Source organism: Panthera tigris, chromosome B1, assembly GCF_018350195.1.
Source record: "Panthera tigris isolate Pti1 chromosome B1, P.tigris_Pti1_mat1.1, whole genome shotgun sequence".
NCBI classification, from domain to species: Eukaryota; Metazoa; Chordata; class Mammalia; order Carnivora; family Felidae; genus Panthera; species Panthera tigris.
In genome coordinates this window covers 183,979,178-183,995,527 of record NC_056663.1, presented here as the reverse complement: position 1 = coordinate 183,995,527, position 16,350 = coordinate 183,979,178, and the positions used below count along the sequence as shown (strand labels likewise).

The 16,350-nt window shown below is 38.3% G+C and overlaps 1 protein-coding gene across 1 annotated transcript in view; it reads right to left on the bottom strand.

Annotated features, from left to right (window-relative positions):
• Nucleotides 1–291: 291 nt before the first annotated feature.
• The window catches only part of SEPSECS (Sep (O-phosphoserine) tRNA:Sec (selenocysteine) tRNA synthase), a 33,815-nt gene continuing 17,756 nt past the window's right edge, over nt 292–16,350 (bottom strand). The window contains exons 7-11 of the mRNA XM_042984840.1: nt 15,639–15,768; nt 15,425–15,516; nt 4,087–4,180; nt 2,314–2,404; nt 292–910 (exon numbers count right to left, since the gene is read on the bottom strand). Of these exons, the coding sequence (XP_042840774.1) occupies nt 607–910; nt 2,314–2,404; nt 4,087–4,180; nt 15,425–15,516; nt 15,639–15,768 (711 nt within the window). The 3' untranslated portion in view covers nt 292–606. The remainder of the gene's footprint in view (nt 911–2,313; nt 2,405–4,086; nt 4,181–15,424; nt 15,517–15,638; nt 15,769–16,350) is intronic.

The following is a 16,350-nucleotide window of genomic DNA, read 5'->3' as shown; positions in this document are numbered from 1 at the left end:
CAACCCCTGGATGTCGACTGCACTCCACAAGTTGTGACAACCAAAAATGTCCCCAGATGTTGCTTAGATATAAGCAAATCATCCCCAGTGGAGAGACATTGTTACCGAGTGCAAACTAAAGCTTGACTCTGCTTCCCTGGGCAATGTCCATTTCGCAGGCATACTGTGACTTAGACACATCAACGTCTTGTAAATAGTAGCATCAAATCTTTCTACCTTCTCGTGTGACCAGAAACATAAGTAATCTGTGTGTGAATGGTAGAGAATGGTTAGAAGGAAGCAGTCTACACATTTCGAAAGCAATCAAGAAGTAATTTTACTGTCCTGTAAGAATTATCGGAATCCTAATGCGTAACTGACAAATAGGATAACAATTAGGAAAATGTTAATTGTGTATTATCTGTTAAGGATCATAATGACTGAGGCGGTCTAAGAGTAAAAAAACTAACAGTCAACAGCGACTAGCTCCGATCACATTCTAGTTCTCCACCAAACATTCTCCACGAAATTCTCAATTCAAAAACCTAAAGTCTTGTCTTTAAACCGCTTATTTGTACTGCAGCCTCGTCACTTCTTTCAAATTATCAAAGAGAAACCTCTCACATGTCATGAAGAATTCTGGTATGTGTCAAGAAGCACATTATCTAGTTTTAAAGCCATTTCTTCAATATCCACATTTTCAGTTCTGTCATAATTGTCAACTCCAGACACATGACTCTCTTTATTTTGTTCTTTCCTTACTGCCTTTAAACACTTGTCAAGTCTCTTTATGAACAAGTCCACATCCTGTGTCTTCATTCCAATGGCTGCGGCAGCATTTAGGTAAGCACAAGGATAATTATTTGTATGCGACATAAAGCCTTGGAAAGTGTAGCCACTCACGGTTTGCACAGTCCCAAGAGGCACAACCCTGAAAGAGAAAAGATTTAGCAATTTAATATGTCTGGTGATGCTAACAGAATATCACTCATAAACAAAAGATATCTGTGTTACTAAGCCTTGTATCTACTTATTGAGAAGTTTAAAAACAGTCATAAATCATGACCTATGAAAATACACTGTGGCAGCCTTAAAATAAAATTATGCAATACGTTGCTATTTTACATAGAAAAGTACTGCCTGGAGACTACTGCTCACTCATCTTCTATTAAAGAGCCATAACCTCTTTAATACCTGCAAATACCTTTGTACCTTCTTCAAAGAGAAAAAAGAAAATGATTTCTGTCTTGGTACCAACTATGGAATCTGACTTCACATATACCTACCTTAATGAAATACTGAAATTTGTAAGTCAAACCACTTTGGTTAATTGTGTATTGCCTCAAAAAATCAACAAACTAAAATCACACCCATATGATCTGTGCTGTGCAATGGAGAGCTGTAAAGCAAAGATCCAGAAAAAACTATGCACCCACTCACAGTGGATGGTGGTCAGCAATCGGTATATTCAGCAATGGCACGTGCATTTCTTAAGCTAGATTTCATTAGTGAACTTGATATAAGCAGATTTCTACCAGTATTTCTTTCAAAAAAATAAGTCAATTAAGGTCAATCTAAACAAAAAGACAAATACTGGCGACACTAAAAGCAAGGCTAAGAAAACCACTTTAGAAGTGTCAAAACTATGCTGTGTATAGACAGAGTTCATCAAGGTAAAAGCTGAATTAATCTAAGTTTTTCTCTCTTAAAAAGTTGTCCTTTGATGTGAAATCTCTAATCTCTGGTAGTCAAGAGAGAAATGCTTTCATAGAAGCATGTAAAGAAGAGTACTTAGGGCAAGATATTTCTTTTCAAGTCATTTTTCTCTGACCTCATCAAATATAAAATGAAAAATGAAATTCATTTTTAAGCCGTGTATCTATAAGAGAAAAAAGTACACTTTTCAAAGGTAGCACTTAGACAAGAATTGCATAACCTTTTTAGTTCAGGAAATGGGCTTCTCCTTAAAAATGTTTTCATCTAAATTTAGTAATGAAGATGACTTATCTCTAATACCCTGACGTGACACCACTGAAGATTATCTAACAAAGGAAAATAAAGGTAAAAACATATAGAGACAGGCGATGTAACTTTGTTTCTGTAGCTCTAGGAAACAGACAAGATCCCGATCCCCCTGAGGCTGTTTCCGGCGTGGGCCTTCCACAGGCGAGCTTTCATAGCACCACACATTTTCCATCTCTTCATCCTTTCACTCATGACGAATCCTCAGATGCACCTCAGCATATACACGGGGGACTGTTGTTAAGGAAAGGTACTTTTCTACAGGCAGCTTGGAAAAGCCAAATAAATCCAGCCTCTTTCAGACACACTCACCTGGCTCCAGACACCTGTCTGGTGAACAGCATTGAGCCAAGCTGAGTGACAGCTTTGTCTTCGTCGTCACCTAGTGTCTTAAGTGTCATGGCTGAAAGAGAACAAAGGATCCCAGTGTACTTTGGTTCACCAGCACACAATCACTCAGAAAAAAAGTACTTAATGAGGGAGACCTGACTTAGGTGTGTGTGCGTGTGTGTCTGTTAAAGGACACATAACATAAAATGTTATCATCTTAACCATTTTTGAGTGTTCAGCTCCGCGGTGTTGAACACACCCACACTGTTGTGCAACCATCCCCACCACCCATCCTCGTCACTCCTTCCATCTTGCGAGGCTGGGACACTGTACCTCCATTCTCCCCTCCCCTCCAGACCCCCAGCAGCCACCATTCCATTTTCTGTCTCTAGGATTCTGACTACTCTAAGTACCTCATACAAAAGGAATCCTACATTCTTCGTCTTTTTGTAACTGGCATGGAGATATTACTTTTTATTCATTGTCAAGGGGCATGATTTCACGTTAATGCACTTAATAAATCTTAATAAATGCAGACAAAAATTTGTTAATGTAAACGAACATACTCAGAATCAGAACAGAATTTCCGGATCACCCTTCTGAAGAGTGAACATTCCAATTAAATAGATGGAACGATGACATGATCAATATGGCAGTTTATTCAAATTCAACCATGTTTTAAGAACTTATAAAATGGGAATGTGGGATATTTTCAGCACATACATAAGGTTATGTAAGATCAACTTCTGCATATATAAATGAGAATAATCTTTCTGAGGTTACATGAGTAAACTATGTTCTCACCACCACTACTAGCTACTATTTCCTGAGGACTTGACTTCCCACACTAGATACTTTACAATCTCAACCATTCTTTAACAATTTTGCATGTGAGGGATCACTGTCTCTATTTTACATAGATAGGGGAAAGGAGGTGAGAGGTTAGTACATAGCAGAGTTGTGATTCAAAATCATACCATATCATCTTCTGTAATATAAACCAGCAAAGGACTAAATGGGATGGGTTTTATTATATATTGGTGGCATATATAATTTGTTATATATTAATATATATATTTAATATATTTTTAAATATTTAATATATATTATATATTTTTCATGGAAGCCAACTCCTGCAAAAGGCTTCAGTTACAAATGATTGTTTCCTAACTTTCCTCAGATATGCATGAAATATGAAACATTCCACTATATATATATTTGCAAAAGGGAGAATTATGAAGCTTAAAAGCTAAATGCATAAAAGTCAACGTTCATATTAACCTGTTAGTAGCCTTTGTACTACATAACAAAAATATATAGTCCTTTTACAAAGGAAATTATCATAAATATGTGGAGTTCTCTAACATAAAGACAATCAGGAAAACAATCACAGCATTAAAAACAATATAGATTTAATTTTTAATATTACGGTGTTTTGTTAAATGGTGAACATTTTTATAGAGTTCTTACTAGTGACTAAATTATTTTGGTTAGAAGCAGGAGTCAAAGTATCTTTTTCTGTATATTCTAATATTGATTTGGATTCTTTCCAGTGTATGGTTTTTCATCTCAGGAATACATTAAAGCATTTCTAAAGGCTAACTAAACCTTTTCAATTTACAAATTAATAATGTAATGAATTTAGAAATATCATTGTAACCAGAAAGAATTCATACTCTTTCTAGAAATACCAGGTCCCTGCTGAGGATGGTTATGAAGCACTGATTTTTTTTTTTCTTAAGAAAAATATATTACCTAAAGATATGGGATTGTGAGGTGTATGCAACAGTCTTTCATTGTAGGTTTCTGACAGCTTCTTTAGTTGGCTGGACAAATATGAAAACATTTCCTGCAACAACAAAATGTTACATTTATTTTTTTTTAAAGATTTTTAAGTAATCTCCACACCCAACATGGGGCTCAAACTCACAACCTCAAGATCAAGAGTTGCACATTCTATTGACTGAGCCAGCCAGGTGTCCCCAAAATGTTACATTTAAAGAAAATCAAATGAATGCTTACTGAAACTTGCCAGATTTAATAAAACAAAATCTGTTTGGTGTGGTATCTGTGCTGTAAATTAACTCATTTCTGTGCCCTGGGAGCCAATTCTTTCCTTTGATACAATATAGTGAGATTCAAAGCCGCCACAATTATCAGAAACCACAGGATTTAGGTGAAGAAGGCAAAGGACCGGCAGATTTCCTGCTTTGGGGATATTATGGAGCTATCACAAATCCGTCCTCTCTTCCGAACCTCCAGGGCTACCACTCTGGTCCAAGCTGCCATCACCCTGTCCCCTGGACCGCAGCAGTAGATTCCAAATGATTTCTCTGTTGACTTTCCTGCCCCTCTACAATCTGTTCTACATGCAGAGGCCAGAGCAGTCTTTGAAAAGCATAAATCAGATCATGTCCTTCTCAATGATTCCCGTCTGTAAGTACTGAAAACCCAAACTCTTCACCTATTAAGGCCCCAAATGATCTAGCCCAGCCAATGTGCCCAACTCAGCAACTGTCATTCCCCCATTTAGTATAGTGACAGCCACATCAGCCTTCTTTGCAACCACCAAACACAGCAAGCTCATTCTGGTATAAGAACCTTTGCGCCTGCTTCCTCTAGACACAAGACAGTGCTTCTCCCAGAACGTTCGATAAGCCCTCCCTTTATTATTTGCCTATTAAAGTCCTCCCGGTCTCCCTCCTACAACCACTACCTATTTTGGTTTCTTCACTATACTTATCACAATCTGAAATTACCTTATTTATTAGCTTAAATGAATACTTCCTGTGACTACCTACTCAAATGGGAAAACTTGAAAGCAGGGACTTTGTGTTCTTCACTACTGTTTTCCAAACACCAAGAAAAACATGCCGTACTTTTAGTATGTACGTAACATAGGAAAAAGTAGTTTAAAATGCATTTCCTTCAAATTGCACAAACTCAATATTAACAACTCCCTCAACTCAAAAGAACATAGCAACTCAAAACAAAAAAAATTGTGTTCTTGGTCCTACTCTGGAAAATAATGTATACCTAGGAGTAGAAAATAAAATAAAAATATTTTATAAGTATAGTTCCATGTGCACATGTATGTAAGCAGTTTAATAAAGTCTAATAAAATAAATAAATCTTAAATTGGCAACTGTTTGACCTAAAATTATACTTTCTTCTAGTAAGCCCTTTATAAAGTGTTGAAATAAAAATCTGACCAAATAAGTCTTTCCTGAAGAAGCCCATTTGCCCTGACCTCCTCTAGTCACAGTCAAAACATATAAACTCTACGGATACACTAAAGGGCCAAGGGCCAACAAAGTACCAGGTGTAGACAGCAGGAAATGATACTTGTCCTACTTCGAAGGCTGCAAAAAGTGCTTCAGTTTTCTCTAAGGTAAGGGTTGAATAGTCTGATTCTACTCAATCCATCTTCTGTTAAGATTAAGAAGAAGAAAAGTCCTACCAAGTTTGTTAATTATTAATGAGTCTACTTAAGACCACAAACATTTTTTTACACAGTATATTTTGTGCTCTGACCTGAAAAAAAATTTTAAACTAGTAGTCATTCTTAAATTTTTAGGCTATTATATAAGATCAATTGTCTCAGCATGTCAGAATTGTGAAATCTTAGATCACTAAAATAAACTGACTTTTTTATATTAGAAAACTTAACATCCATATTGGTCATATCTAATGAAGTTATGAGGAAATGTTACTGTTAGATGTAATAAACCTTTCTCTTTCATTAAAAAAATAGAGTAGGGACGCCTGGGTGGCTCAGTCAGTTAAGCGTCCAACTTCAGCTCAGGTCATGATCTAGCAGTTCATGAGTTTGAGCCCCACGTCAGGCTCTGTGCTGACAGCTCAGAGCCTGGAGCCTGCTTTGGATTCTGTGTCTTCCTCTCTCTTTGCCCTTCACCCACTTGTGCTCTCTCTCTCTCTCTCTCTGTCTCTCTCTCCGTCTCTCAAAAATAAACAACAAAAAAAATAGAGAAGTAATTAAGGAGGCAAATGTCCTCACCACTTGCAAACTGTAAAGAGCTGTTTAGGCAACTTTTCTCAGACATATAAAGATTTCTTGGCCCCTCCTTCTTAAACTACTATTCTGATACTCATTTCAGAAGGTGAAACAGTAAGAGAATCAAATGGAATGCAAAGATCAAGAGTTTTTCTGACAACTGGAACAATTCCTAATCTTTTAGTACTATACCAGTAGTAATGAACAGTAGAATTTCTGGATTTCATTTATATATTTTCATCTACTATAAAGTAACTAGGTCACTAATCCAAATGCTCTGTATTGCTTAAAAAAGAAAAAAGCAGTCACATTTTAATTTAGATGTTAACTGCTGATTTTTCATCATCTATATTATACACCGAAGTCTTAATTTGCAACTGTCTGTCTAACTCTCTTAGTCTCAAATTCAATTTCTCATAAGCAGAAACAAATCTGATAGCTAGGAAATGCCTTTTATTAGCCTCCTACATCTTCCACCCTAAGAGTAACAGCAAAATACTTACTTCAGTGATGAGGACAAATGTAAAATATTATTCTATCCAGTATGGCTACCACAAGAATCACCAATGTGAACACACTCGTAAACTAAGAAGCCTGACGAGTAATTAATATGTATTTATTTGAACTTAGCTATTTCCAAAAAAAGAGGAAATGTTTCCCTAGTAACACCCCTAGAGGGTGCTTTTAAACTTACTGATGCATACATGGCTATTAAAAAACTGAGATTCTCCTAATACTCAATTTCTAATACTTTAACAAATCACTTTTAACCAGTTCTACTGATTGCTAATATCACTAGAAATCAGTTTTACCTAAAACTTTAGACTACAAACATAATGCTAAGGTACATCTTTAGACTACAAACATAATGCTAAGGTAACTAAATCTTACATATAACGAGTATGGGAGTAATTACACAAAAAAGAAAACATCTGTGAGTCAAGTTCACATCCATCTGCAAATATTTCGTGTAAAGGGTTATGATAGGTAATCCAATAAGCAAAGAAGCTTAAATATCTTAACGTGCAATACACTGAGTCCTACAATATCTGACAGGTTAAGGCCCTCAATGTTCTCCCATTAATATCACTACATTTAAAAAATATCATTTGGAAGGCTGTACCACTATTTCCTACACTACTACTTAGCTAAGCAGTTTTTTCCTGATATATTAAAGGTACTACAAAACCTGCACTATTTTTTTGCCACAGTTAAATCTATAACTGACATTTATTATAAAATACTTCTGTAAAGGGAGAAATTTATAAGTACCCAAAGCAAATGTATATAGAAAGATCTTACTTAAAAGAAATGAAATATTATTGATTTTCTATGTCTTTTGTGCTGTATTTAACTTAATTTTAAAAGACTCTTCACTAGAGATAAACTGAACTGCATACCTGAATGCTAATGTCAGCTATATTTCTAGAATAAAAATACAAAACTTTACACCATAGTTCAAGATGTTAATGGAAGGGAAGCTGAATTATATTAAGCATTATCTTTCACATGGCCTTTTGTAAATTGATTTGCAGCTGTAAAGCCCAACGTTTAGCCTATCCCTCCCCATAACTCCCAAATGTGCATAATTCACTGAATTTTAAGGGAAAATATCTTATGTAATGTTTTCAAAACATACTGTTTCTTGTTACAAGATAAGATGAAAACAGAGCTTCAAAAATTATTATAATATGTCTTACAAAGTAGGTAATAGATCGAAAGGGAAACGTAACAAGTGGTCTAACACATCCATGGTACCATGAAAAGATAGGTGACAACAGACCGCACGTACAGACCCATGCACACGGAGGTCCCCGTGTGCACATGCCAGCACGGAATGCAACACGCTGCTCTGGCCGTGGCCAGCGGCAAGGACCTGGGTGCCCTCAGCAGGCCCTACATCTCAGGCTAACGCCCTGCTTTCAAACTCCTCTGTGGAGGCTCCATAACCAGGCCTGAGATCTGACACTCTGGTGGAAATTCAACTACTCCACTTCTGGGACTGCAAATCTACTCAGGTTCCCAAGCTTAGCTCTGTTAGAGAACAGCATCTGAAGCTGTATGTCTGATGTTCTTTCAGAACTTAGCTGGTCTTCCAAGCCCAGCTAGCAAGCGCTGGCCACTGGAGCGGCCCTTCCGCTGTCACTCCTCATCCACCCTTGGCCCACTCAGCAGATACTTGCAACGACGAATGATTATGCACGTGCCCTGTTCGGCAAAGCACTCTTCTAGAAGGAAAGCTAAGCAGAATGCTGGCCTTCTCTGGAAGCAAAGAGAAGTCAGGAGAAACTTCTAAGACTGATCCTTCTTTTTGCAGAGAGAAACCCATAGAAATGGTGTCTTAAATTTTAACCCCTTTCTCAAAGGGTTCTTCAGTTAAATTCATGGCCATCTCTCCCCTCAGTGAAGCAGAATGTTGATCAGGAAGGGGCTAAGGGCACAGGTTCAATTCACACGCCGAGTGCCAGTCTCTCTGATCCTTTCACACTTCAAAAAAGAAGGCTTGAGAAGGAATGGCTTCAAGCTGAGTTCTTGTCTGCCTCTACTGTGAAAAGATAAAATGCTTTCTGAAGAGATACACTAGATGAAATAACCTCTAAAAATATCATTGTGGTGAATAAGGGCACAGAATAAAAAAAAAAAATCCTAAGTTTTCTTTTAACACTCCTTTTTTAGTACGCAATAACACCGATAATATAAAAAGGAGCTCTCAGTGATGGTATATAAATAGCTCCGGCTGAAGCAAAATAACTTTGCCTCAGCTTCTCCAGAGCCGAACCGATAAACTATCACGATTAAATTTTCACAGTTCAAAAGCAAGTCCATTTAAACAAAAGAGGCCCTGACTTCTGCAACAAATCCAACAAAAAAACAATATTTATGCCACATACATGCAATTAGGGCTCATGGAGGACATCCAGATTTTTCAGTGAGAGCCCTGCCTGTTGAATGAAGTTGTTAAAGAGTAAACTTTTATTCACTCACAATGACAGGGTTCTCAAAGGAGTACTTTAATACTTTGAAGATTACTACTACAGGTAGTCTCTAAGAAATTCTACACGAAGAATTTTAAACATTAGTCTTTGAGGTTTTTACATACCTCCAGTAGCGAAGAAGAGAGGGTCCCGAGATCATCATTTTTATGGCTCTGATGCCTAGCACAGAGCAGGAAACCATGCCCCCAGTGCTGGACAAGCGACTGGAAGCAGTGGGAAGGGAGTGGTTAAGACACAAAGCGCAGAGGCGTTAGAATCACACAGACCTGGGTTTCAGTGGCAGTTTTGGCACTTCTTGTGCTCTTTGGAGAAGTACCTAACTTCTTTGAGCCTCAACTTTATCTGTAAGATGGGGATAATACCTACCTCGTAAACTTGCTTTAAGTTGTACATGAAATAATGAATATGATAAACCTAGCAGAGCTCCTAACATACAGCAAACATTCATAAAAATGCCAACTTTCCACCCACCTACTTTTCCCTCCTAAAAGAGCTTTCTGGTTAAAATAACTAACATCAGCTGGCAGGACTCCATAAACACATGCCAACACCCCATAGCTATAATCCTATTCTTGTCGTCCTGTGCATTCCACTCTATTCCATCCAGATAAAAGGAAAAGAAAAAAGTTCCGGATGTTACAAAGACAAGTACTTCTTGACATCTGAGATGGAGCCATCCAACTTGTAAATATCACTAGACATAAAATTAGTCTCATAAAATATTTGTTCGATGATTAACAAAGAACAAAGTCCCAATGAGAAGCAGAGCAGGGCTACCTGCTGGATCTATTCACTTGTTAAGCTACATATTCCTACAGGTCACTCTCAAGGCAGGTGGATTTTCTATGCTGAGCAAACTGTACACGCGCATGGGTGTTTGGAATCATCTAAATGTAAGTGAAAAATTTAAAGTCAAACCCTAAATGTCAGAAGTCAGAAGAACCATGGCATCACAGAAATTCTTAGATTCCGAAAAGATGACAGAGCCCCTGTAAGATCAACAATTCCAAACTCCTACGGTAAGGAAATAATTCTGGAAGAGGAGTAGCCTGACATAGCACCTGTTACACACAGCAGGTTATCACCATTTTAACTCGTTCCTTTTCACAAGTTATGGTGAGTATTGAGAAATACTGAGAAATATTCCTATGAGAACATCTAGTTCATAACGTCAGTATCAAAAATTATTTGCTCTCTAACTGGAAGATACTTACTCCGCGTAAAACAAGAGATGACCATGCCAAAGTAAACCTAGGTGTTCCCTAATACCTCCCGTTAGTTCATTCAACCAACATCTGAAGAGCATCCAGCGCCTCAAGCAAAGGATGCTAAGCCCAGAGGGATGAATGCAAGCTCCAGGCTGGACACTAGTCTCCCAGACTCCCCGTCCAGAAGGACCAAGTCTCATTTCACACCCCTGATGGTGATTTCTGGGGGGTATGCACTCAGATAATCAGTTTAATATGCTAGCTAAATAAACTTAACTACAAAATCACTCAAGACTGATATTAGTTTATTACAGCAAATACATAATTTTATTAGCTATTATCATATATAGTTTCAATTGAAGAACAGAAATAGGAACTACTGAACAGTACCCTTATTTGATACTATAACAGCATATAAAAATTGTTAAGGTTTCAGGGTGTCTGGCTGGCTCAGTTGGTTAAGCATCTGACTTCAGCTCAGGTCCTGATCTCATGGTTCATGGGTTCAAGCCCTGTGTCGGGCTCTGTGCTGACAGCTCGGAGCTTGGTGCCTGCTTCAGATTCTGTGCCTCCCTCTCTCTTTCTGCCCCTCCCCCCACTCTCTTTCTCTCTCTCTCTCTCTCTCTCTCTCTCTCAAAAATAAATAAACATAAATTTTTAAAAATTTTTTAAAAGTTTCTATCTATATGATAAACAATAATCTTTAAATGTCTAACTTAAAACTTGATGTAATAGTCTTCTCAGAGATCTTATATTTCCAAAAATGAATTTTTAGCCAAATCTGCAGAGGGACCATTAGAAGGCAAAGAGCAACAACAATACAAGAAAGGACTATAACTAGGACAACTAAAGAGATCAGAAACAGATAACTAACAAGTTATATTTTTAAACCTTTGATATTTTGGGATATTTATATAGTCCATCTCAAACTCCATAAAATATTATCTACCTATGTACTAAAATGCTAAAAAGTTATGTTTCTTCTCCAAGTTTCTGTTATAGATACAAGTGACCTGTGTGCCTCCAAAATAATGGGTTTCAAACTAGGATGCGCATCAGATTTATCAGGGAAGTTTCTTAAAAATGCAGTTGTCCTATCGCTTCTTGGCCTTTTGGCTAAGATCAAATGTAAAAATGCAGTTGTCTTAGCCCCACTCCAGACTTACTGAATCTGAATTTATCATAAAGGAAAGTTAATTTTATGAAGTGATCTAGAACAAACTCTCTTGGAACTGCATAGGACTTTGCTCTCTAGACCCAGTCTAGAATATCCTGTAAGTAGGGCACTTAGGTGGCTCAATTGGTTGAGTGCCTGACTCTTGATTTTTGGCTCAGGTCATGATCTCACAGGTCCCTGAGATCAAGTCCCACATCAGGCGCTGACAGTGTGAAGCCTGCTTGGGACACTCACTCTCTCTCTCTCTCTCTCTCTTTCCCTCCCTCCGTCCCTCCCTATCTCTCTCTCCCCCTCTCTTTCTGTCTCTTCCCTGCTTGTACTCTCTCTCTCAAAATAAATAAATAAAAACTTTTAAAAAAATACCCTGTAAGAGTTGTACAGGTAGTTTAGCCATCCAGTCTAGTTTATGATGACACCATAAGAGTCTAATAAATGCACAAGTTGTACCTTCATAGAACAGATGCCACTTCGTCAGGGAGGCTTTCCCCAACCCTCCCAAAACTGGGTTAGGTGCCCCAGCTGGGTTGGGTGAAACATGCTCTCATATCTTCTGCTTGTCCTTACATAAAGCCAAACAGATTTGTAATTATTTATTTAACATCTAGATTTCCCCCAACTATAACTTCCATGAGGGTAGAGACTACGCGAGTCTCACTGGTGAATTTAACCTTAGGGCCTAAGCATAAACATTTCTTTGCCTGAATAAATGAACAAGCAAGGTCCAATACTGCCAACATAATGTGGGGGCCAGACTATAAAGGATCATGATGGCAGGGTAAGCTTTGTCTTGCAGGCAACCAGAACTCAAAGCAGAATAACTTGGAAAACTTTAAAGTATTAACCTGGCACACTCATTTACAACACAGCAAATGAGAGTAGGCTACAGATTAGAAGGAGAATTAGTAAATTCCTGTAGCCATCCAGGGGTGATATGGTAAGGGCCTGAGCTAGGGAGCGGTAGCAGTGGAAGGGAAAAGGAGAAAATGAACGTTGGGAAACATTAGGAAGGACTCAGGGGCATAAGAGGAATCACGAGTATCAGTGTCAGAAATGTAGTTTAAAACGAAAAAGGGAATTTGTTGGTTCATCTACAGCCAAGTCTACAAGGAGGCATGGCTGGATCCAGAAACTCAGATGATTCTTAGTTCTGTTTTCCCTCTTAGATTTTCTAGTCCCAAGAAGGCTTTCTTGGTGAGGCCAGAAGTATGGCAGGTGAGTAATAAGATCATATGCTTACAGTTTACTATCTGCAAAGCAGCAAACCCCCTCTCTCTCAAGACTCTATCAAGTCTGCTGGAAGGAGTCGACCTCCACATGCCCACCTGTGAACCAAGCTAGCCGGGTCATATGCCCACCGCTCCGACAAAAGGAGGAAAGAACACTGTAACTGACAGTCCCACTGGGATCACCTGGAGTCAGGGAGGGGCAGCTCCCCATCAACAGCGATTCTGTACAAACAAAATACCTTACATCCTTTCTAAAATACAACTGAGCTTTTTTGGCCAGGGTTGCTAAATTCATTCATTGCCTTTGCCTCCTTTGCGTATTGGTAGACATAAGTCTTCAGATTTATAGCTATGTAAGATAACTACACAGCTACCAGGCTAGATTATTTATCCATATAGGAAAAAAGCAGCAGAGTTTAGAGGTTAAGATAGAGGATCAGAGGCCCAATTGCCTAGCGTTAAACCCATGGCCCACAGTTTACCTCAGACACATTATTTATCCTTCTGTCTCCCGTAAAAATGAGGATGACAGAAACGCCTCACAAAAAATCTGCAAGTTCAAATGGCTTTTCCATAGCAAAACAACCAGTTGTAGGAGAGCTAAGACCCACGGGCACTTAATACACCTAAACTCTCATATGAACAATACAAACAGGTGATAGTTTTGCTCATCTATAAACAGGTCTCATCTGTCATACGGAAAAGGCTCCTTGGGAGATTTGTTGAGGTCTTCTCTTAACTACAACAATCTATTACCGTGATGATCACTTCGGGGAGTTGATCAAACTGGAGTTTTAGTCAAATCATTTGGAAATGTTTGTTAGGTTTATTGAAGCATAATTTATATACAGTAAAGTTTCGGAGGCCCAGTTTTCAGGGGTTCACGTCTATGAGTTTGGACAAACCTATACAGTTATGAAAACACTCCCACTCTCAAGATACAGAACAGTTTACTACCCCATGAGTCCCCTCGCTTAACCCAAGACTCTGACAACCACTGATCTCTTCTCCGTCCTGATATGTTTTTTGCCTTTTCCAGGATGGCATACAAATGAAACCATTTAATATGTATCTTTTGAGCATGGCTTATCTCATTTAATATAAGGCCATTATTTTGAGAGCCATTATTTTGTTGCACATATCAGTAATTTGTTCCTTTTTATTGCTGAGTATTATATACCACAGTTTGTTTATATACCAGATGACAGACATTTGGGTTGTTTCCAGGGTTTGGCAATACTGAATAGAATCACTACAGACATTCACGTATAGGTTTTTGTACAGACATAAATTTTCATTTCCCTTGAGTAAAGCACTAGGAGTGGGCTGGCTAGTTTATATGGTAGCATATGTTTAACTTTATAAAAAACTGCGAAAGTGTTTTCCAAAGTTGCTGTACCATTTGTGTTCCTATCAGCAATGTCTGAGCGATCTACTTGCTTGAGAGGTTTGCCAGCATCTAGTACTGTCAGCTTCCTTCTGCGAGGTGTGCAGTGGTACCTCACCGTGGTTTTCATACGTGTGATGTTGAGCGTCTTTTTCCATATCACATAAGTATTAAGAGAGGTCCTCACAATATAAACAATTACTCTCCTATGGACTGTTTTTTGGGGGGCGGGGGGGGCGGTGCGAGGACTAGAGTAAAACAGGGAACAAAATTTTTCAACTTCTGTTGCATATTCATAAGGCTGTTGAGAGGATCTACCACAAAACATACATAAAGTATCTTAAAATACGTGAAGTGCTATTAATAATCTAAGGGACTACAACTGCTACTGATGGTTGGGAAGTTACACAGATACAAAAACTGTCCCAGGGGCCGCTAGCTCTCCCAGATGGGAGATGAATAAAACATTTTAGTCTGACCCGCCCTGCCAACACTGTCTCTGTCTACAATTCTGGAGTTGTCCTGAATTAATTAAAGCTAGTTTTTAGTGTTGGAGACAAAGTCTAGTTTTTAAGCACAAATGTCACTTTTCTTTTCACAGCCAACATAACCAATGAGTTCAGCATTGCAGTAATGACAAGGGATGAATTTATTATTTTAGAATGAGAAGCTAGCTAACTTGTGACCTGGTTCTTTCTCCTGTGACTGACATCTCACACCTATACAAGTCTTCAGACTTCCAAAAACTAAGAGGAAACAAACCTGTATGTTTGTTTTTCAAGGGCCTCTATCTTTAAGTGATAAATGAACTGATTTTTACTGAACTAATAAGAATCTCTGATGTAGGAGTTTCTCAAAAAACACAAAAGCAAACTCACTCGTCCAAGATCTCTCACCATATCTGGACAGACAGGAGAGAACGATTCACTGAAAACCCCCTGGGGTGATTCCAGAGCAAAGTAAATGCTCTAGGACCGCACTAGCTAGCTATGCCTTCCAAGTGGCAGACCAAAAGGCAAAAACACCAGTAATACGGAAGGATTTTAGTCAAGGGTATGATTTTGTACCGAAGTGGAAAACTTACCTTTCTTTCTTTTAATAGCTTCTTATAGCCATTTGATCCAAGTGATAATAAAGTAATAAGGACATCTAAAGAAGGTGAAGCAGAAGCTCTTCCTGAAATAAGATGAACAAGTCACATTCAGGGCAGGGAAATTAAAATTTATTATAGTGGCCTAGGTACAAATGGAATTTTTGTTTGTTAGTTACTTTTTCTGAAGAGCAACTGATTTATTTACCTGGATACATCTTGCTGATTTCCTGAATGAAGGAATCATTAAAGCCAGCAATTATAGCGCCACCTACTGGAACCATGAAATTTTTGTCCAAGCTCTGTACGAAAGCATCTATTCTACCAACTCGAGCCCCCTGGAATGAAGTAACACGCAGTATTACAGATTGGCTTCTAGAAAAAGAGACGACAACTGCTATTAACAAGTAAATACCATTAAACAATGCATGAAATGTCAGATCAGATATTCTAATTTTCTTTGTAACAGTGCCAATAAAGGATTTTTAAGTATTAAATGAGTTTTAAATGCTGCTCCTTTTACGTGAAAGAGCACTTTATAGTTTACCACCTGCTTTCATGCAAACAAATCATTAAATCCTCACACCACCCTGGGGAGGAAGGCAGCGTTTCCGTGGTAGTTCGGGTGCGAACTCAGCTTTGCACCTTAATGTTGGATACGACGGTAGGTTCTTCCCTTGTCTCTCATCTGTGATCTTCCGTTTGACAAGAAATGCCAACAGTGGGTCCTGCAACTATTAACTAACTTTAAACAAGAGTGGCCACCACAATCTAATAGACGTTAGCCACCCATGTTGCCAATCGATCAGCTATACATTTAAGTACTGTACTTCTCTTTGATGCTTGGATAATCTACTACCTGCATGACCACTTTAAGCGACAATCTGTGCTCCTACCACCATTCAGACAACATGAGAGAA